The 22308-nt window shown below is 42.6% G+C and overlaps 2 protein-coding genes across 2 annotated transcripts in view; both read right to left on the reverse strand.

Annotated features, from left to right (window-relative positions):
• LOC126383971 (collagen alpha-1(XIV) chain-like) overlaps positions 1-22308 on the reverse strand; it is an 849933-nt gene that overhangs the window by 645626 nt on the left and 181999 nt on the right. The gene's annotated exons all lie outside the window — the stretch shown is intronic.
• Positions 1-22308, reverse strand: part of LOC126383944 (zinc fingers and homeoboxes protein 2-like) — a 197313-nt gene that overhangs the window by 35468 nt on the left and 139537 nt on the right. Inside the window, exon 3 of the mRNA XM_050034710.1 lies at positions 1269-4539. Coding sequence (XP_049890667.1) covers positions 1269-4210 — 2942 coding nt within the window. The 5' untranslated portion in view covers positions 4211-4539. The remainder of the gene's footprint in view (positions 1-1268; positions 4540-22308) is intronic.

Genomic DNA, 22308 nt, shown 5'->3' on the forward strand with positions numbered 1-22308 from the left:
ATGCTGTAAAGCCCTGTGAGGCAAATTGTGATTTGTGATATTGGGCTTTATAAATAAAATTGATTGAAAAATTGACATATGGATATTGGAACAAATCAGTAACATTCCAACAGAGAAAATCTGACATTTATGTGCAAATTGTGCCCATCAGATCTGAAAAAACAAGTCTGCACGTCAGCCATATTGACAATGAATTTGAAATGACACGTTGAGTTAAAGCATCGACCAGTCTTGGGAAATATCTGCAAGTGATTGATGATCACAAAATTATATTTTAATTCAATTCATGAGTCTTCATGAACGTAAACTAATTTATTTTTTGGGACTGTGAACATAGTTAAAAATTCAAATTGTGATCTATTATCGCAAACTAGTTCATTTTAATCTGTTTAACTGAGTTTTGAACAAACTCTTGTTTAGTGTGACAGTTAAGTCACCAGAAGAAAATGTTGGCATTATACATTTTTGCATCATGTGCACATTTCTTCAGTGATGTAGTATTTAAGCTGAGTTTTCAGCCCCCAAATGTGAGTGTTTTTTAGGGACGGGTCACTGTTTTTCCAGCAGGAATAGTGGCACGAAAAACAGTTGTTTTTTACTGAGACATTGCCATGTTGCTGATGCTGTGCCAAAAAATGTGGTATTTTAAGCCAAAACACAATCTTATCTGAAGCATAAACAAGGTTTTTTTGTGCCTAAACCTACCCACATGTTAATCACAGTAACGTATCCGTGGTTTGCAGAAACCCTACAATGCTGACATTTTTTCTGGCGCTTTGGTTGGGGTTATTCTGCTAGTATACCTGCATTCTTTAATCTCTCCTTGTGGAAAATTGTAGTTTTTGCTTGAACAACAGAGGGCAAAATCATATGAGTCAGTAAGACTGACTCCCCTGATCCTTTGTGTGCAAGCCGAGCTGATAACTAGTGAGTAACAAATGACAAAAACGGTTGGTTTTTAGCGACACCTCGCTGTTTTTCCAGTGGGGAAAAAGTGTGCATTGTAAGCCAAAACATAATCTTTTCCTAACAATAACCAAGTAGTTTTTGTACCTAAACCTAACCACACGTTGATCCATTGTTGAAACGTAAAGTTTCAATGATTCCGCTACCTAATAACATGCAAATGCAACATATTTGTTTGCAGAAACAATGGCAACATTTTTGGTGGTGACTGGGTTGATCTAAAACATTTTCACTTACGTCACCAAACATTAAAGCAAAACACGTAAAAAAAACATACTTAAAATATTCTGTGAATAAAGTACCTGCCAGCAAACCGGTCTTGAAGCTCATCGTGCTGTTGACTGCTGAGGCTGTTAGTGCGCTGATCCATCAGCCAGCCCAACTCAGCCTCCAACACCTTAGTGCCATTGTTGTTGTTTGTGAGGGCTCCTTCCTGACAACGCTGGAAGATGCTCAGGGGAGCATTTTTGGGAGAGCCCACAGGTGGCCCTTGCCCTCCATTCACTCCATTGTTGTGAAAAAGCTCTGTCAGTTCCATGTTACCGCTCTGCAGCCGGCTGTCGTTAAACCAGCGGGCAAGTTCGGCACGTCCTGTCCGACCCTCCAGTTGGCTGAACTCCTCAGGGGAAGGCCACCGCGTTTGAGCAAAATCATCCTTGAGGAGCGCCAGGGATCGGCTGTCTGGAGGCACTGAGCAGGAATTCGGGTTGGGGATGGAGGGCGCAATGATGGGCAGGGTGGAAGAGGGTGGAAGTGGGCTTTTAATACCGGTGCTTGGTTTGTGAATCCCATTCAGCTGTAGAGATTGCTGTTGTGGACGTTTCTTGGAGATGGCAGCACCGCCACCAGTGCCCATCCTTTTAGTGCCCATGGAATTGAGAAGGGCTTGTTCCAGGTTGTCTCGTAATGCACGGCGCTCCGCAAACCAGCTGTCGATTTCCTGGTGAGACATGCGGGTGGTGCCCGCCAGATTGTCCACATCGCTGAGCGTGGGAAAGCTATTCCTCAAGAAATTCTCCTCTAAGATCTTTAGCTGCTCCGCCGTCTTTCCTTTCATCCTCTCCAGCAATGGGAACTGGGTCAGCACCGAGGACTTTTGCTGAAAGTCTGCTTTCATTGCTGCTGGTGGCTCAATACCATCCACATGCATGACTCCATTGTTGTGAGGAAGGGAGGTTTGATCGTGGGACCATTTTCCGTCCGTGCGAGATGTCCCATTGGCCTCTGCCAGAGGAGTGAGTACCTTATCTCCTCTGGGGTAGCTGGCTTTCACCTCCACTCCCTGCTGCTCTTTTAGTTTCTTGCTATCCAAGGGGAAGCCTGGAATCTGGGAAGGGGCTTTAGCCAGAGCGCGGATTGACTGGATTATCGTCGGCCTCCTTATCTGTGGGGTAATAAGTGGCGGGGAGTTTGGCAGCTTCAAATCAGCAGCTGGCAAAGTGTGGGTATTCTGGTGCTTTTCTTTGGGTGAACTAAGAGGAAAAAGTAATGTGTTTTTAAATGGCGGGGCAAAGATGGGCGGGGGAACTATCAGTGGCCGTGTTAAAGACTCTGGAAAGACAATGGAGGGCAGCGACACCACCGGCTTTGTTTTGGGGTTTCCTAACGTCAAGGGAATCTTCCCTTTGGACAGCGAAGGTTGTGATGACGATGATGGCGGTGGCATAAAAGGCACAGCAACGGATGGCCTCTTCATCTCCATGGTGACCATAGGAACTGCTACAGGTCTCTTCATCTCTATGGGAACAGGAGGTGGAGCCATTGGGAGGCGGTCTTTTGGGGGAGGAGGGGGTGGAGGAGGAGCCATAAGGCCCCTGTCTTTGGCGTCGCCAGAATGGGGGGCAACTGCCATGATGGGCCGCTTAGACTCCGGGCCGAACACTGTCGTCAGGTGTGTTGGCAGGGATCGTTTAAGGGTGGGGCTGCAGCCAGTGGTAACTCCGGCAAGAGAGTTTGTGGTAGCGACTGCACTTAACCCATTGGACGCGGCTGTCCGGGCGTGACTTGCATGCCCGACTGTAGTGTGGACAATGGGCTGCTGGGAGGATTTGGCAGATGGCTGAGAGACGGGGCTTGTAGGCAGGACGGTGAATGTGTGATGTGCAGGAGGGATTGAACCGTTGAACATCTTCTTCCTGGCTTCTTCCACCTCCTCCGGGGACCAGGTGATGCCTTGCTTCAGCCGCTGGGTGGTGAACCAGACTTTGATCTGTTCCTCTGGGTGCTTGGAGGCAGCTGTAAGCCACGACAGCTCAGCATGTGTCGGGTAAGGAAACTTGTTAAAGGAGGTGATCAACGTCAAGTTGTCATCTAACGAAGGGTTATATTTGGTGGTGTTCAAGGGAACAGCTATTTTTGGTACAGAGTTAAAGTTGGGAGGGCGCTGGAGCATCGGGGTGACATGGGAGAGCCCTTGGAGGATGGTGGGTTCGGGGATGATGACTGTTCCGTTGATGTTCACTGCTGTGATTTGATTCTTCTGGATCAGGCCGTCCTGCTGGCTTTTCAGTTCGCTCCCTGGATAGAACTGCTGAATATTATCTGGGGTTTTCACTGTGGTTGATATACAAGGCGGAATCACTGAACTGCTGATGCTTTCGCCCTGTTCATTTGTCACTTCGCATTCAACTGAATTGTCCTTGCCTTCGATTGTCTGCTCTAAGATAGTCTGATTGTTCATTTTTATCCTCTTGAACTTGAAGTTGGTCTCGCCCGGGTGCTGGCTCTCATTGTGCTCTGTGAGTGAGTCGAACTTCTTGGTGTTGAAGTTGCAGACAGCACAGAGGTACAACGGATTGAGAATGACGTTCGGGTGGCTGGAGTCCACATGCTCCTTAAATTCATTCAGGTTTTGCGTTGAGAACGGGCAGTATTTGCACTCGTAGCCTCTGGGCTGCTTTTTCTGGTACGTCGGGTCAGAGTCAACCCCTTCCCTGTCCTTCTCCTCTGTGGCTTCTACATCCTCAATAACAGGCGGTTGATCTTTCTCACCCAACTGCTCCTCTTTTTGTAATGGCTCAGGATTCTCCACTGGTTGTGGAAACGTCTGCTGGTCTGGATTCTCTGTATCCTTCTGCTGGGGGTCTTCACTCTTTTCTGCAGATTCAGATTCTGATTGTTCTTTTTCGGTCGCATCGTTGTCCACCATTATTTCCATGTCCATGTCGGGGTCATCTTGCTCTTCAGGCAGGTCGCTGATGACCCGGACCATACAGGGGGTGGAGGACTTTCTACGACTGGACATGATGGTTGCTGCTGGTGGTGGTGATAATGGTGGTGCTGGTGTTGCGTTGAAGATACTGTAGTTTTTGGCTGCTGCTGCTGCTGGTACTGGCTGAGGATGTCAGCCTGTCGGTTTTTGAAAGGGACTTACTGGGGTGGATCGGAGCTGATGGTTGTGGATACTGGTAAGTGGGTGGAGTTGGAGTCTCCAGCGTGCAAGAGGGAGGGCGAGAACCGGCTGATGGTGCCGGCCCAGGACCAGTTGTGCAGTGGCGTCTCCCGCTCACTGGCAGTGTCAGCTACCGACCTGGGCGTCATGGGAGGGCATCACAGACAGCAGTGGCTCTCAAGCTGCGCAGAGACAAACAGAGAGAGAGAAAATTACATGTTAATATTGTTTGTGTTCAGTGAGCTGCGCTGCAGCCACTTGGGGAAAGACTAAAAGCAGAGAAAAATACATGTTAGAAAAACATAGAGAGAAGTCATGTTGATATTGTTTGTGTGTGAAGCAATGTGCTGCATTCACTCAGAATGAGACAAAGAATGGGAAAAATGTATGATGGGCAATGACAGATGGGTAAAAAATAGATAATCTGCACTTTTGTAAACATTCAAACTACACTTTGGGTTCTATTTATTTGAGAGATGTGAGATCAGCACAGTACCAAAGATAAAACACAGCAACATCAACAGAGATTTTTATTCTCACCGGGGTCACTTGTACTGAAAATATATGCAGTGTGTTGTACTTTTATGAGCTTTGGATCAAATGCTCCGTCAAAGACAGTCAGCTGGATATGAAGCAATAAACTTTAAACACCTGAAACTTATTTTCTCTACAACATGAAATATTTATGACTAAAAAAGCAACACAGTGTCCTAAAAACCCTTTGTGTTATTAATTAATAATTAGTATTGTTATCAGTTTATCTGCCTCATCTCAAATGAATCAGTAAGTCTACATAAATCTGATCTGCAACAATTAAAATTGCATTGAACATTTGTCAAGCAAAAATGAAATTCATCCACTGACTCCAGCTTCTCAAATAAGGTGATGTTTTCCTGCTGGTGATCTGTGTAATATCAATCTTTTGTTAAATGGCAAATAAATATTTTGCTTTTGGACTGCTGATCAGATTAAAAAAACAAACAAACAAAAACAACAACAACAATAAAATAGATTTAACGGGAGTTACAAATACCCTTTTAATTCATTTAAATTACTGTATATTAGCCCATTATTTTAGCCTGTTGGTGATCTGCCAGTCTTCATAATAAGAGTTTAATAGTATAATGAATGCTGCCACAACCCAGCCCTAATAAGCAGAAAAAAATGGATGGATAGGTTTGTATTTTCATTTGAGAAGGTTACAAATGGTTAAATTATAAAACTGTATCTTATATCGTTTTCCCACCAAAATTAGTGTGTATATGTGGGTTTTTTAAAAGCGGGGAAACCTTCTAAAATGGGTGATAGATTCCTTTAACATTGCAAGCAGTGTAGACGTGTGTACACGGCTCTGCAGTAGATGAATATGCCTATCTTTTTTTTTTTTTTTACCAGTGTGTCACATTCACAGGTTGTTCTCATTTACTGTTCATATGTTTTCTATGGAAAGTAATGCACCATACATATCCTATGTTATCATCAGTGGCGTTGTTAGGCCTGGGCATCTAAGGCCTCAGCCGCAAATGTTTTATGAATAGATCTGATCTACTTAGGCTGTATAAGAATAGGCCTCAAATTGAAGAAAGCTCAGGATCTAATAATATGTCATTTTGTTCATACATTATATCCCTCAAAAATAATATGATATTGTAAGTTTTGGGTCTTCTGTATCATTCAAGCAGCGCATTTTGTGTGATCACGTGCAAGAGAGAAAGCGCAGCAGTAATCACATTTATGTTGCAGCTGGTAAAGGTGGAGCTCATTTTAACGGCTTTATATTCTGCTTGGTAGTTTAATCTGTAATTATGCATCATCCTTTATAAGTTGATCATATTTTGTATTAACAATCTAAGTTCTCGGTGCAACTAAAGCAGACAAATAAATGTATAAGAGTAAAAAAAGAGAAAGAAGAGAAAAGAGTAGAAATATAAAGTAGTATAAAACTGAAATACTCAAGTACAAGTACCCAGAATTCTCTAAATTTTAATGAAATCAGTGGCAAAGTATTTTGTTTTTACTCAATACAAGTTAATAACAACTACTAATACTTTAACATCAAAATGAATAATCAGTATAGAACAAGAAACTGTTATTAAGAGTAAATGAGGTAAATAAGATGCCAGATTGCATATAAAAAGCATCAAAATTAAGGTTGTTCAAAAAAAAAGAAAAAAAAAAAATCCCAGGGGAGAATCCCCCTACAGAGGTTTGGGCTAAACCCCAGGGGTATACTCTGAGCAGGTCGCCAGACTATCACAGGGCTGACACATTCACAGCTACGGGCAATTTAGAGTCACCAATTAACCTGCATGTCTTTGGACTGTGGGAAGAAGCTGGAGAACCCAGAGAAAACCCACACTTCGCACACTCTGCACAGAAGGGCTCCCCCACCCTGGGTTCAAATCAGGAACCCTCTTGCTGTAAGGCGACAATGCTAATCACTCCACCACCATGCTATCCTACTTGATTTTGTATATCTCTTAATAATTCAGTCTCTCTTTCAAACTTGGTGCTGACTAATTTTAGAATGATGTTCAAGCGCTGCTTGGACAAAGACTGGTGGTATTTGTGCTGGTGCGTTGTTGTGTCACAATGGAAGAGGCGCATCCACCTGAGTGTCATGTTTACATCACTGCTGACTGGAGCCAGAGTTGATAAATACCCCTGACTACTGCAGAGTTATAGAGATAAAGATTGTCTGTAATAACACATATATATCTTCTGGAGCTGTTTTGCTTGTTACACAACTCCTCCACATTAAAGATGGGAGGTTTGGGTCTTGATAAGCAACATGACATTTTGCTTGCCCGCCCATCCCCTTCCCTCTAAAGTCCACACCAGGTTTCTGTGTCGGCGCTCCTCCTGAACATCACAGGAGCTTCATCAGGTCCAGCTTCATCAGACGCTGGCAGATGACAGCGTCTGCTGACAAAGCCAAGGCCAGAAGTTAAAAATAACGCCGCTCTGACTGACAACTTGGAGCGAGACGCCGCGCCCAAAAATTACGTTGAATCCAAGTGCCACTTAATCAGGACACGCTGTTCCAGGCCAATCACATGTAAATGCAATAAATTGAAGAGTCCACAGCAACTACAAAAGACAAAAAAAGTCTCCAAACCCCATTAAAAAGACATTAAGCGTCTTTCACAGATTCGGGCAAAGACAACTTCACAGGATAATTACCCTGTAATCATGTAATAAGAGAGACTCAGTGATGAGATCTCCTGACAGCTATCATCCACACAATGGAAGTGAGGGAGCGAGGTAGAAACAGATGGAGAGAGAGACAGAGACAGGTATGAATAAATATGGGAAGAGAGGGAGAAAGGGTAAAAATAAAAGGAGGACAAAAGCAGGTAAAAGGGAGAGAGATATAAAAAAAGAGAGTGGCAAAGAAGCACGGAGATAAAGGGAAAGACAAAGAGGGGAGAATCTAAAAACTTTCAAGCTGATGAAAGAGAAACAGGCACAAAGCAGAAGACGTTTTAAGTAGGCCATGGCCTGGCAGACAGAAAGAGAGAGAAGACAGTGAAAAGAAATAGACGAAGGAGAAAAGAAAGCAGATACACATAAAGAGGGAGGTGGAGAGAGGGACAACAGAGAGTTTAAAGAGACAGAAAAAAGAAAACACAGAGGGAAGATGAGCAGAAAAAAAGAGGACAAGAATCAAACACAGAAGAAGAGGACGAGGAGGAAGAAAGCTTTTACATTTGACAGAAAATTTTAACAGAAATATCAGAAAAAAATAATCTGATAAAATGAGGTTTGGGTGCATTTTCTCTCTGCGAAGTTGGAGCTTTGAAAAGGTGTCCCAATCATTTGGGGGAAAAACACATTTGCCAGAAAAATTGAGAGTATTTCAACACTTAATTAGTATTGGGCAAGCTGTTATTTGTCCCCAGTGTCACTTAATGTTGGACATATTTCATGCTCTCACAGCCTTGATCAGCTTCTCACCGCCTGCACAGGAGACACATTTTATAGTTTCAGGGTACCCAGAGTCCTATTTGAGTTGCTGCACTGTGCAGCCCATGTTATTATAAATCTGATGCATTTACATTGCTGTTTACTGCAGCTAATGGGTCTCCTCAGCAGGTAAGCATATCAATAACGTGACAGACCATAGATGGAGATGATGTATCAATTATTTGATTGATAGAAAATGATTATCACGTGATTATTGTACCGAAGTACTTCTTTAGAACAGACTGAAATCTGTCTTCACAAGTTCAAAATTTTGAACACAGTTCGAAACAGACATTGAAAACCTCCCCGAACCTGACCTGACATAAGACAGATAGAGACATGAGAACAATCAAACCCGATCCAACATGTATTTGAAATATATAGTGAGAAAACCAACCCCAGCAGCAGCAACATGATGCTCCACCAATTGGACTCAGAATCAGATGTCATTTTTCTTGCACTTCCAGCTCACACTTTCTGTCTCTAAAACAAAAACCTGCGGCAATTCAACCCGACCTGAATATGATTTTGGACCTGGTCCAACTCAGGTCCTGGGTCAGGCTGTACTAGGAAATGAGAGGACCTGTGAAGACCTCTGGTCAGTACCAACAGGCTTAAAAAGAAGTCAAGTGTGAAAAGCTGGCATCGTTGTTTGGCCACATTCTTTGGCTTGATTACTTCCTGATTCCTTTTTCAACATTTATGCAAAGTTCTGGATTTAAAGAAATACTCTATCAGTGCAGCAGCTGCAGAAATATCGAGCCTTGTAGTCCCTAGGTTCATAAACACTACATCTCCCATAATGCAACCCAATACTTCAATCTGCCCTGCCTGGTAAAGGGCAACATCTTTCAAACCCCATGTCCCCACTTTGTAAGAGACTTTCTGTTATATATTTTCTCTGCTCCAAAATCTTGACTACATTCACAGATCTCTGCCCTGAAACGCCTCTCGACCAACCACTGATGTCACATGTATGCACACTGGAACAACAACAAAAAAAAAAAGCTTCATTAGCAAGACACCGGCATTTGGAGAAAAAATAAAAAAGACAGCAGTATGAGCTTCATCTCCCGGATGATTTGCTGCACAGGTTAGATGACAGTTCCTCATATGTTGAAGATGAGGATGAAAGACACGAAGGAACTCAAATGCCAGAGCTACAGGTCCATTAGCAGGTATTACTGATAGTTCTTTAGAGAGGTGTGGGTGCCTGAGAGGAGCCGGGGGTGGTGGGGCCGCGATGTAGAAGGTAGCACAGTGGAAAAGTTCCTCTAAACTTAAGGACATCCAGGGCCACATTCCAATGTCTCTGTCGGCGCCTCGCGACAATGCTGTCAAGGCATCTAGGCCAGCTGTACTGGTTAGAAAGCATCTGGCAGTCGAGCTCTATTGGCTGGCGACTGGGGCAACCTATCACAGCAGTGGTATGGTTACAGCAGCCTTCTGTAGTTTCAACAGACCTCCCCAGCACTGTAAGGTGAGAGATCTGTGTCTGAGGTATGATGCTGAAAAACCATAAATGTATGGGAAAGCACACATGGATTCAGATATCCTCCTGGGTCCTGACCATTCATTTTTGTCCTCTGTGGAGGACATTGGTCTAACTAGTGTAACTCAAGTATTCTTTATGCTATCCATTTGGGTCAAATTGTGTTCTGAAGAGGACACCCAGGGCTTTCTAATGATGTAGACATTATGTGGGTGGGGTTAACAGGGCAAACACACACCCTTTTCAAAATGGCTGCCATTACGTTTTTCTCGTTTTTTGCTGCCAGAGTGGTAATTGATCATTTTCTGGCAAAAGTTATGATTATTTTGTTAATATTTAATTTGTTTCCTGAATATAAGGGTCTTAACTTTAATTTAGAGAGATTTCAGAAATCCAGAGTAATTTTAACCTTTTCAAAATACACCTTTTATTCAATGTCCTCTGTAGAGGACATCAGGACTTAGTACCCCCTGTCTTTTAACCAGTTTCCATGATTCAGCAGGCAGAAGGCCATTAAGGGGAATGACGTTTTTTTCTCATAATTTCTAATACATTTTAAAGGTTAGTCAGTGTGAAAGCAGAAATTTGGCTTGGAGTGAGACTCTGAAGTAATGTGTATGCAAGAATTTGGAGGTTTATTGGAAAATAAGAACACCTTAGGTGAACGTACATTCCCATGCATCTATGGTAGGATACTACCTAAAAGGAGGATTTCGAGAAACTTCTTGCTCTATTTCCTTTAAACAATGACAATTCTTGCTGAGAGTGTATTCACACATACAATAGTATCTATAAAGCTTCACTCCACTGTTCTTTACCCTTCCTAGGCCACCACACACAATAAAGTTTACCTGGTCTTTGGGGTCTGTCACATAGGGGTCATGGGTCAAACTATGGGGCTCCCCATCACTTCTTATTGCCTGGGCGAGTGTTAAATGACTACATAGCAAGCATTACACCTCATCACATCATAGATAGTGAGGGGTGAGTGCAGTTGGACCACTAGGCCCTTAAACCCAGTGGTACAGGGTACCAATCCTGCACCCTGACTGCAACGTCAGGCCCATTGGTATAGCTATTAAGAATACACTCTACCTTGCTACAGCTATCCATCATAGTGTTAAGCATTGAAGACAGCCACATAATAATTCCAGGGGAGTAAAAGTCCTTTGTAGCTCATTTATTTAGAGATAAAGCATAAAATACCCCATAGTCCCATTGTAACTCAATTGAAACTCATTGACTAACTCTGGAAATTTAAGACCCGACTAAGTCACGATGTCCTCTACAGAGGACATGTGATAAAAAATAAATAAATAATATTTTTGAATTTTTTTTGATGCAAAATGTTTCTTTCAAGTCTAATACTTAAATTACATAAAACAAATCTTGATATCAAAACTTTTTTCATCTGGGTCCCAGGAGGATATGACCGTTTTCACAGCCGTGACTTGACCAGTGATCGGATATGTATCAGATAAAGGACCACATATTAAGTGTCCACACTGCTCTGAATAAAAAAGATCTCCATCATGTGAAAGCAATAAAAAATTGCTCTGTTTGCTTTGATTTTGTTATAGTGCCACATTTTCTTGTAATGTGAATGTAAACCAAAATTACCCTGATGACATCACTCTGACATGATCAGGGTAACTTTCTCAGACTTGACAAAACTCCTGGAGAGACACAGAAGACATCATCCAACAGTTGTCATAGGCTGTCGTACTCACCATGACCAGTAAAGAGACCTTCGTGTAAGATTGCTGGAGTGCCCCTTTAACACAGAACTGGCATATATTAGCTTGACAACATGGTCAAACGCAAGTACGGCACTGAATATATTACACTGTGTGCTAAGGGTGCTTTCACACCTGCCCTTTTTGGTTTGGTTAAATCAAACTCATTTACATTTGAAATTATTATATTTGCAAGTTATTATGTAGCAGATACATTGAAACTAGGCTTGAATGGTATCTACTTTTTTTACTTTTCTGAAATTTCACTGGGATATACAGTATATGAAGGTATCACTGTGCAGCGCAACACCGAGTTAAATGTAAAAATATGCTGTTTCCCATGGTCTCTCTCTCTGCTGTTGCTGGCTAGCTGTTTACAGTCCTGTAATGTTATCCCCACCAACCACCACTTGGAGTCGCTTTGTCTGTTATTTCAGCTGCCTGTTCCATCAGCAGAGACTGGAGGCTGTTGTACACTATATACAGTGAGTTTAATAGTGAGGGGAGGGCCTGTATTTTTGACACTTTTGAAAATCATACCATCAGGATTTCTAAATACCCTGGTATGCTGTAATACCATGATACTGCCTCAGCCTAAAAAAGTTGAAACTACATGTTTTACCAGTGCTGTAGTCAACATGGGGTTAGGTCTCAGCTAAAAACCCACTTTGGTTAGGAAATGATCATATTTTGGCTTAAAGTACCCGCTTTCCGTGCCATTATCCCAGCTAGGGCTGGGCGATAAATCGATTCTATCGATTAATTCGAATCTGTAGTTTAGGCTGAATTTGTTTTAATGAAAATCGAGTTTCTATTTAAAATCCGCCACCACCGCTCCACGCTGGGCTCCTGTAGTTCAGATACGCAAACAACATGGCAGCAAGCGGGGAAGAACTCGTTCTCAAGAAAGGGAATGAGTTCTTCAGCGCTTTTGTGTGCTCACCTGTGTGTGTGTGTGTGCGTGTGTGTGTGTGCATCACGGCCGAAGTCCGCCGTGCGCGACACACAGAGCAGAGGAGGATTTTAGACACGCACCTAGTAGGGACAGAAATGACATGCCGTTGTGTAAATAAGATGAATAAGTGTTCCCAACGCCAAGCTGGCAGACCCCCGAACCGTAGTAAAGGGACCTCCGAAGACCATTAGCTCCTTTAGCTTGTATTAGCTTGTTGTGGCAACAACACATAAACAACGGGACTTGGTCTGCGTTAAAGAACGGCACTTTATACAACGGGACTTGGTCTGCGTTAAAGAACGGCACTTTATTTTCAGCACTGCAGGGATGATGCACAGCCTCTCTCATCAGTGTCTGACTTTTACATAGAGGGAAATAACTCAAAAACAGCATGCAGAACTGCGTAGGCTTTTTCACTGTGGCTGCTCGATGTAAACAACATAACACATGCCTCACTTTCTTCCTGGGGCGCATCCGTCTGACATCACACACCACACCCAGCGCACTAACGTCTCATACCTCCTACATCAACTAGACACATACACAGCTCCACACACACACACACACACAAGCCACACACATCAGGCTCAGCCTGTAACATAAGGCTATTTAGATAGTTTAATAAAAGGACAAGGTATAGACCTGTTCTATAGGAAAGGTGACCTTAAATGACTTCTGTTGTGATCCAATATAATGGTAGGCGAAACACTGTCGTATGATAAGAAAGGGGTCCGGTGGAAAGCAATCACAGATGCAGTCACCATGTATATTGCAAGAGATGTGGTGCCCATATATAGGCTACCGTGGAAAAGCTGGGGTTTATTCACATGCTGAAAGTTTTGGACCCCAGGTATGTGCTACCAGGCCGCAAATATTTATTTTTTTAACTAGGAGGGGAAAAAATTGATTTAAATCGTGAATCGGATTTGTTGTGAAAAAATCGAAGATTTTTCTTTGAGGCCATATCGCCCAGCCCTAATCCCGGCAGGAAAAACAGCGATGTCTCTGTAAAAAACACAAACAATTTCTGTGGCGCTGTCGCCGGTGGAAAATGGTAATGGGTAGCTAAGAAACAGCCATGTTCAAAAAGCTGCTCTAAACACAGTTAGTTTTGCTGTTTGTTGGTCACAAACAGTGGTCTGCAGCTTGGCAGACGTCTCACGAGGTGAGGCTATCCATCAACCCCTCCATCTAGAAAACAAAGTCACCTTAGGGTGCTTTCACACCTGCCCTGTTTGGTTCGGTTCAATCAAACTCAAGTTCATTTGCCCACTAAGTGTGGTTCATTTGGGCAGGTGTGAACACAACAATCACACTTGGGTGAGCACCAAAACAACTGGACCAAGACCTTTTTGAAGAGGTGGTCTCGGTCCGGTTACAAATGAATTCTGGTGCCTTTTGTTTGTGGTGAGAACATGTTAATGACCTCGATCCGAACCAACTGAAGTCGCATTACGCATTGTTTGGGTTTAACACGACCATCTTACAGTCCCGGAGGATTATTAATGTGCGCCTCCTCCCATAGTGCCTTAATATGCACATTCGGCACATCCAGTGCATCAAAACATTGTTTCTAGCTAGAGCCGTGCCTCATTTCCTGCATGGAAATTCTGACCAATCAAGAGCAGCTTTCTTGCACAGGGTATTTGATCTGGTCTGCTTGTAAATGCTACTGTGAGAACACAAACCAACTCCAGGCAAGTATACAACTTTGTAACGAAATTAGTCCCTGATTCAGACCAAAGCAAGTGAACTCTAGGTCTGAAAGCACCCTAAAGAGAAATCTGGACCCTGTGGTTGGACCAGTTGGGAACCACTGTTCTGGACACCAAAAAATCTGAAAGTTTGCATTGCACTTTATGCTCCTAAATTATAAGCCAATAACCCCCCTTTCAAAGCAAAATAAATAAACAAAAGTAAAATAACCATATATAAGCAGTGGTTAACACTGTCGCCTCACCCAGAATCTTGCTGCAAAAGGGTTCAGGGTGTTCTATGTTCTCTCTGTGTCAGCATGAGTCTCTTCCGGGTTCTCTGGCTTTCTTTCACAGTCCAAAGGTATGCAAATTAGATTAATTGGCAACTCTAAATTTGCCTGTAGGTGTGAATATGAGTGCGAATGGTTGTCTGTCTCTATGTGTCAGCCCTGTGATTCTCTGATGACCTGTCCAGGGTTTACCCCGCCTCTCACCCAATGTCAGCTGGGATAGGATCCCTAGCAGGATAAGCAGTTCTAGATAATGAATGGATGAATTAATTTTATTTCATTCCTCCACAGATGGTGGAGTGTTACTGTTGGTGATCCAGGACTCACAGAACCACAGTTACATACGCAACTCTTGTTTGGAGTTGATCCACAGTAGATTTTGAATGAGTCAAGAGGGTGTATCCAAGCAAAACTGGGAATTTAGTTGCTCTTTAAAAACGTCAACTTGGACTCTTATTTATAGTTAATAACATCACTGTTGCTCACAGCCTTGATATTGACACAAACTTAACAAATAATGCTATTTCCATTCATATTTTCTACTTTTAAACATGTTGGTTTCCTTAAAAATACTCTGCCAGAGATCCAGCTGCTGCTGGAGGTGACATGGGAAAAGAGAGATAAAACAAGAGGAAAAAGAAACGAGTGTAGGAGGAGGTGAAGAGAAGAGAGCAGAGAGTGCATGTATAGGAAGAGGTGGAGGGAGATAAGTGTGTAGGAGCCAAAGAAGAGAAGAAGAAGAAAGTGCCGCGGATCAACAGTAAAGGGAAGAGGACAAGGGAGTGTAGGAGGAGAGACAGAAAGTAAACTGACAGAGAGGAAACTGAAACAGAGAGTTTCAAATGAACAGAGGAAGATCCGGCAAACACGCTGGATGATGGAAAATAAGAATTGCAGAGGCAGACGGAGCTGCAGGCCGAAGCTGCGACGGCGGCTTCGCTTCATGTCGGCGAGGAGAAACGCGGCCGCTGCCAGCTCCAGGAAGAAAGGAAGAAAAGAAAAAACAACAGTGTCATGTTTTGCTGCATCACTGGATCGGCCTCGAGGACTCTGGGCCAAATTCTGATGGGGGGAGTCATATGCCGCTTGGCTGTGTCCCATTTTGTCGGGCTCAGCTCGCCTCCACGCATCCTTGTAATTACTTGTACAGTATTTGTGTACAGGGGATTGTTGAGAGCAGGGTAGCACTCTGTAATTATGTAGAAAATAATAAAACTGCAGCCGTGACAACAGTGATTTGCAAATTGCAAGAAGCGGCAAATTTTCCTTTTGAGAGGCAGGTGAGATCCTAAATGGGGAAACAAACAAACCTTTATGTCCCTTCCGCTGGCATGCTTTTTTCAAAGGCAGCACTGATATTTTTGCTAGATGTGACATTCAGGACCTTTTCCTTCATCCTCTAAATCTTCCCAAAACCAAATCCACACCAGGATGGGACACCAAAACTCTGCACTGAAAGTGACACCAAAGTAACTGGAGTGGACCGTCCCGGGTGAAGCAGGGTTCACTGCAGGTTTTACAGACACTGATGAGGAAAAACATATCAGATTTTCTCCTCCATCAAGGGCAAAGCGACCCATCAATCTAACCACAAACTGTATCCATCCATCTCTCTGACTGCACTGTAGGCAATTCAGTTTGCATGTTGAGGCGAACAAGGGCATACCGGAGAGAAAAGGGTGTCGAGGAAGCCATAAAACAACTCACAGCCGAAAAAGAAGGTAATGAGGAGATATCTTGGGAAATGAGATGACAAATTGGGAGGACGAAAGGAAGATCGGAAGGCGCCAAGTGTGCTAATAGGAGGGGTTAAAGACGTTTTACTGGAACAAGGGCAAACTGGAGGGGACGAGGGCTCATGGGGAGGGAGACGGCGAACATTTTCGGCACAGAAAAAAAGAACCCACTGAAATCAAATTCCACCGGTGCTCGTCTCATGGTCACCAGGGGATCTGAATGAGGGTGGTTCATAACTCATCCTGCAACCAAACGCTCACAGAATTTAGGGATGCACTTTTTCTCTCCAAGTATCATTTCCATTAACATACCTATCCAACACCAGTGATCTTCTTTCCCTCTAAAAAGTAAAATCTGTGACCTCAAAACATCACTCTTCAGTGTTTACGATAAAGTTAGGCTGAACTACACATCAGCCTTTAAGTGGGGTCATTCACACACCATCATTTTACGCTGGGTCAAATTTTGATTAGAGCCTTACGTTTATGAAATTGCACGTTACAATGCATCAACTGCGTTCGGACGACTAGTGTTGTGCATATAGATACAGAGCAGATGGATCAGAGTGAGGTCACTGACGTAATTACATGTTTTTAATCTCTTCACCAAACCTCTTCAGCTGTGCGTGCTCACAAGCCAAAACCAACCTGCTAACAATCTCCTCCTCCTCTTTCATGTTTTTTTTTCTACTCCAGCTGCTAAAACTTTGTTTTAAATGAGATGTAAGACTTTTTTTTACCTAGCTTTGTTGATCATGTAATAAAACTAATTATGGCCATGTGATGTTTCAAAATGCCCTCCGGACAAAAGATGCTGACAGTGTGTCACCCATATAAGGCAAGGCCCACCTCACCACCTGTCATCTCCCTCTGTTGGTGGTCAGAGCATCTTGCGCTTCAGTAAAGTCTTATATTTTCTCGTGTGGTGTCGAACATCTGCACTATGTTGTAGGGAATCTACTGGTATACTATTTGTTGGAAATCTATAACAATACTATGTGTCATACAGGGACACCAAAATGTTGTGATCTAGGCACCAGTGCTATGTTTTACATGACGGCACCATTTGTTGGGACTTAAGCCTTTACAAAGGCCTGACCATCTGTGGTCCAGTGAATCCCAACAATGTGTCTCAAGATGGAGGTGCGACTTCGAGTTTCATATCACGGCTCTAGTTCTGTGACTATCCTGAAAACTTTCTCCTGAAGCAAAGCCAATAGGCCCTTCATATAAATCTGACTATCGCATCTGCATTTTTAAGAGTTTCTGGCTCCTGAGGACGAGAGTGATGAACATCAGGTTTTACAGGTGAAGCTGCTCTGCCTGTTGCTGGTGCCTCACTTTGATGGCAAGCCAGCAGATGAGTCCTCAGATTTGTTGTGATTGTAGAGTAAAGCAGCTGAACATTACAAAGTTGGCAAAAACTCTCATATTTGTTAGTAAATTTGTCATCTAAAGGTTGATTTAGTTGTGCGTCAGCTCTATGCAGGACCTGCACTGTAGCCTACGCAACACTGTTGTAAGCATTTATACTTGTGATTTTCAAAATTACCCCTCCAACACTCTACTTGGGTTTCTGTGCCACTGTGTTGAGTTCCCATGAAGTGCAGTAAAGTTTGATTAATTCAGCTATAACATGGCTTAAACGCCATCTGTGAAATAAAAGTAAATTAAAGATTCATTTCCACTGAGGGAAATGGTTTTCATCTTACAATGAACAGGAAGTCCGCGTCACCAGGATGTGTAGTTACATTTCTAGGGTGGTGTACGTCAGGCTACGGCATAAGGTATGCATCTACAAAGAGTCTATGCCACCTGTATGGAGCCAAGTCAGCGCAAAAGATGTGTCAGTATCCTGAATATCCGCAGAACAGATTGTTAGCGAGTGTCCTCCCTCCATTTTTTTTATTAGCTCAGTTAACTGACAGGTTGCTGCTGGACCACAAGGCAAACTACTTTAAATCATCTGTTGCTCTTCCATTTTTTCCCATATTCAAACAAATGTGCGTATAAAAAGTGACAGTCATGGTTGTAAAGACTTCCTGTGTAACAGTAAAGGCCTGTGACTGCTTTCACATTATGCCTGTCTCGATAATTACATTTATCGACTTATCATAGGATACATGGACATGAGCTCGATCATGTTGCTGATCTATATATTACCTGGTGTTTTTGTTGATTGATGCATTTGTTTACATCAGAGTGTCACCAACATTTTAGCCAACATGATGCCAGAATAAACAGCAGGGTTTGGTACTGTAGTATTATGTAAACTTTCTTGTACTAACAGATGTTAATTACTTTTTTTTTTTTAAAAAACAAACATGTTTTTTTGTTTTACATATATTCCAACATCTGAATATTCTTAAGAATTAAAAGTTCATTGCTCTTTGAACAGGTGTACTTGCATTTCTATGCTATTATATTATCATTATATCAGCGGCATAAAATGGTCTCGAAATGAAAGTAATATCGTTTATCGCAAATATTCCAGGGACGATATATTGTCCAACAAAGTAGTTATCATGACATGCCGATTTCACATTAACACTCAACACTTAACACGTGGCAAAGAATCACAGGTAGCTTTACGAATCGTTTGCTTGCCACAATAAATCGATAAAGCAGAAGAGAAATGTATTTAATGTGGTACTGTCACAATCCCACAGATCTGATCAGCGCGTCACCAACAGATTTCAACCCTGACACATCTGATGAGCCTCCATGAAGGGACGTGATGATGGTCCCTTGAGCGAGACATTAGTCCCTACCTGCTGCTCTCACTGCACGTCCTCCTGGGTAAAGTGACAGGACAGTAACATGTAAATGACTGAACGAGAACAACAAGCAGGCAATGACTGAAGAAACAACTGAAGGTTATGAGATGGTGTCGTTAGGAAACTAAAAGCATTCCCGTGACCCCCCCCCCAAGGCCCACAGTCATCATGCAGCACAAACTGCCAGCTCCATGTGTGTGTGTCCGCGTTTTAATATAAATGTGTGTGTGGGGATGCTAAATGATTGATCAAAGGATGCCTTTGTGTGGGCACCTCGTGGTGCTAATGCATCATTAACACAGCTGGTAGTATGACCCAGCTCTTCTGAGAGTGCCAGGCTATTTCCAGCAGCTTTCTCTTAAGCTTATAGAGATCCAAATCTCACTCCTGTTATATAAGAGTTCTGCGAAACCTACTGAAAGGACAACATGACTAGTTTTACCTCAGGTTATTTTAGCTGGCCCTTTTACAACAGGGGGAAGAGGCCTGGATTTTTACCGGTAACTGCAGTCTGTAGGAATTACTGACATGGGACTGAAATTACAGACAGAAACAGGCTGGTAGAAAAATCACTCCCTCCTGAAAGATAATCTGTCCTAACAGAGCTCTAAGTAGGTCTGGGTGATACTGACAAAAGCAAACATGATAGTTTCACCCATAACATCGATAACTCAATAATATTCTATCAGAGAAACATCCCCCAAAGACCACCTTTAGGACAAAGAAGATGTCTAAAAATTTAAAGGCCCGTGATATTGAACATACTGAGCACACTAGGCACTGAAGAAGATAAACGTTTCTTTCCTCTGCTGCTACCCGTATGACAAGCTTCACATTTTCAACTCTGTTAAAGCTACATTCATTGATGTACACTAATTGTTATGGCATAGCAATGGAGACTACACTTGCAACCTTTGTAGCTAACTGACATGTACCTCACTGATGAAGGAGATACCATGTGGAGACTGCATGAACTGTGACTGGTCATCCTGAACTACTGATCTATTGTCATTGTTGATAGTGAAAAAATAAATAAATAAAAATCCAGAAACACTCAGACATCTATCAAAGACCAGGGGGCAGTGCGCCATCAGGAAGTTCAGGAAGACTAGTCAACAGCGTATCCATTCCAGGCCAAACAAGCTGGTAGTCATAGAGTTCATATTTTCAGTTTCTGATGTCAGTAGTTATTGTATGCTCCTTGGCCCTCACAGTTGCAGACAGCCTGTCTGCCTGTCAGACTGGGCCAATCTAATACTTTTCAGGGATACCAAAGGTCCCTCCCAATTTGAACTGATTCTCATTTTTGCTGAAATCTTATCTGCTTAGTTATTTTCATCTTGAAGAACTTCCATTTCTCTTGATTAACTGGTCCATAAGGTGCCAATTGAAGTTGTGTTGACTTTTTATGCTTAACGTACGATACAGAGACAGACTGTTCATTTCATCCATATTTGTGCATGCTTCCTGAAAGCTTACAAAAATGGACAAAACGGAGCAGTGCTCCAAGAGATTGTTTAGGCAGTGTGGTGCAATTCCAGTGAGATAAGACTGTTGGAGACAATGAAGAAATTTAAATAATGGTGGAGCAGAATGAATCATTAATATAGTGAAAAAAATTCTCTGTCCACATGTTGGGATGTCTGTAATGGCTGCACAGACCACTGCCATCCACACCGCTGCCTTCGTTTAAAGGCACAATATTACAACCTCCTCCACCATCGCCTCGTTTGTTTATGTGTGAAACTTTTGACTCAACCCTTTAGCGCCATCTATTGGATGAATCTATGCCAACATAAAGGATGCATAGATAAGGGAAGAGACATTTACATTTACATTATCAAACCTCAGTTTTAGGTGCATTTTTCTTATTTGTAGTAAAAATTCTGACAAACTTTCCTGCAATCAAAGAATAACAACAGTAAGCAGGGAATATTTAATTCCACAGACCTCCTGTGGACCCTTTGAGGACCCTCAGTGTGTCCCGTCGCCCCACGTTGGGAACCATCGACCAAGGCTAAATGGCGCTTTAAGCATTAGATAACTTGGAAGCATTAAATGGCAGCATAGAGCAGCAGAGCTAAATGACTGATGGATCTTGTGAGGCAATTTGATGTGCTGATGAGAACAAAGCTGGCTTTTCATTGGCAGAGAACCTTGAGAGAGAGTTTTAGGTATCGGGTGATTGGCTGGATAATTGGAGCGCTGCTCTCAGCCTCGCGCAGACGACGGCTGTCGAGTTAGCCAAACTCTTGTATCGCTGAGTATCTCAAGGTCAAGCCTGCAGAGCTGAATATGAATGACATCAATCAATCTATTCATCCCTCCATCGCTCCATCGCTAATGTCTTATCATTCACCCACTTTTCCTCCGTCAGTCCTGACTTCACATGACTGAAATGGCTCTGTATGTTCACTGTGTGTGGAGGAGGAAGATAGTAACTACGCTCACAGAGATAAAAACGGAGCATGATGGAAAGACCACTGATTCTTTTGTATTAGATAACTTTCTGTCAATCTTGCCTCAAAAGGCAACAGTGTTTTTACATTAACACAAATACTTTATATTAGAGCTGAAACGATTAACTGATTGTCAGGAAATTAATTATTTTGAGAACAGAGTGATTGTTTTTCCCCAAAGTGATCTGGTTCCATCTTCTACTATGAGAGGATTTGCTTTATATTTGTTTTGATTTCTCATTTTTAATTCTCTTTTTATTGAGATATCCACCAATCCTTTTATTATCTCTCATACATTTGAAAAATAACATAAAGTTTAATAATGATAAATTTATAATAACTCGAAAGGACCGATTACTCAATACATTGACCCCATACATACACACGTCTGTATATAATAATACTTCTCTCCTTATTTACCGTTATACAAATACATATATACGCAGTAGGGACTCATAGACTCACCACCCACTTTATTAGGTACACCTGTGCAACTGCTTGTTAACGCAAATGGCTAATCAGCCAATCGTGTGGCAGCAACTCAATGCACTTAGGCATGTAGACATGGTCAAGACAACCTGCTGAAGTTCAAACTGAGCATCAGAATGGAGAAGGAAAGTGATTTAAGTGTCTTTGAACGTGGCATGGTTGTTGGTGCAAAACGGGTTAGACAGGTCTGCTGATCTAATGGGATTTTCACACACAACCATCTCTAGTGTTTACAGAGGATGGTCCGAAAAAGAGAAAATATCCAGTGAGCAGCAGTTCTCTGGGCCAAAATGCCTTGATGATGCCAGAGGTCAGAGGAGAATGGCCAGACTGGTTCAAGATGATAGAAAGGCA

Source organism: Epinephelus moara, chromosome 22, assembly GCF_006386435.1.
Source record: "Epinephelus moara isolate mb chromosome 22, YSFRI_EMoa_1.0, whole genome shotgun sequence".
NCBI classification, from domain to species: domain Eukaryota; kingdom Metazoa; phylum Chordata; class Actinopteri; order Perciformes; family Serranidae; genus Epinephelus; species Epinephelus moara.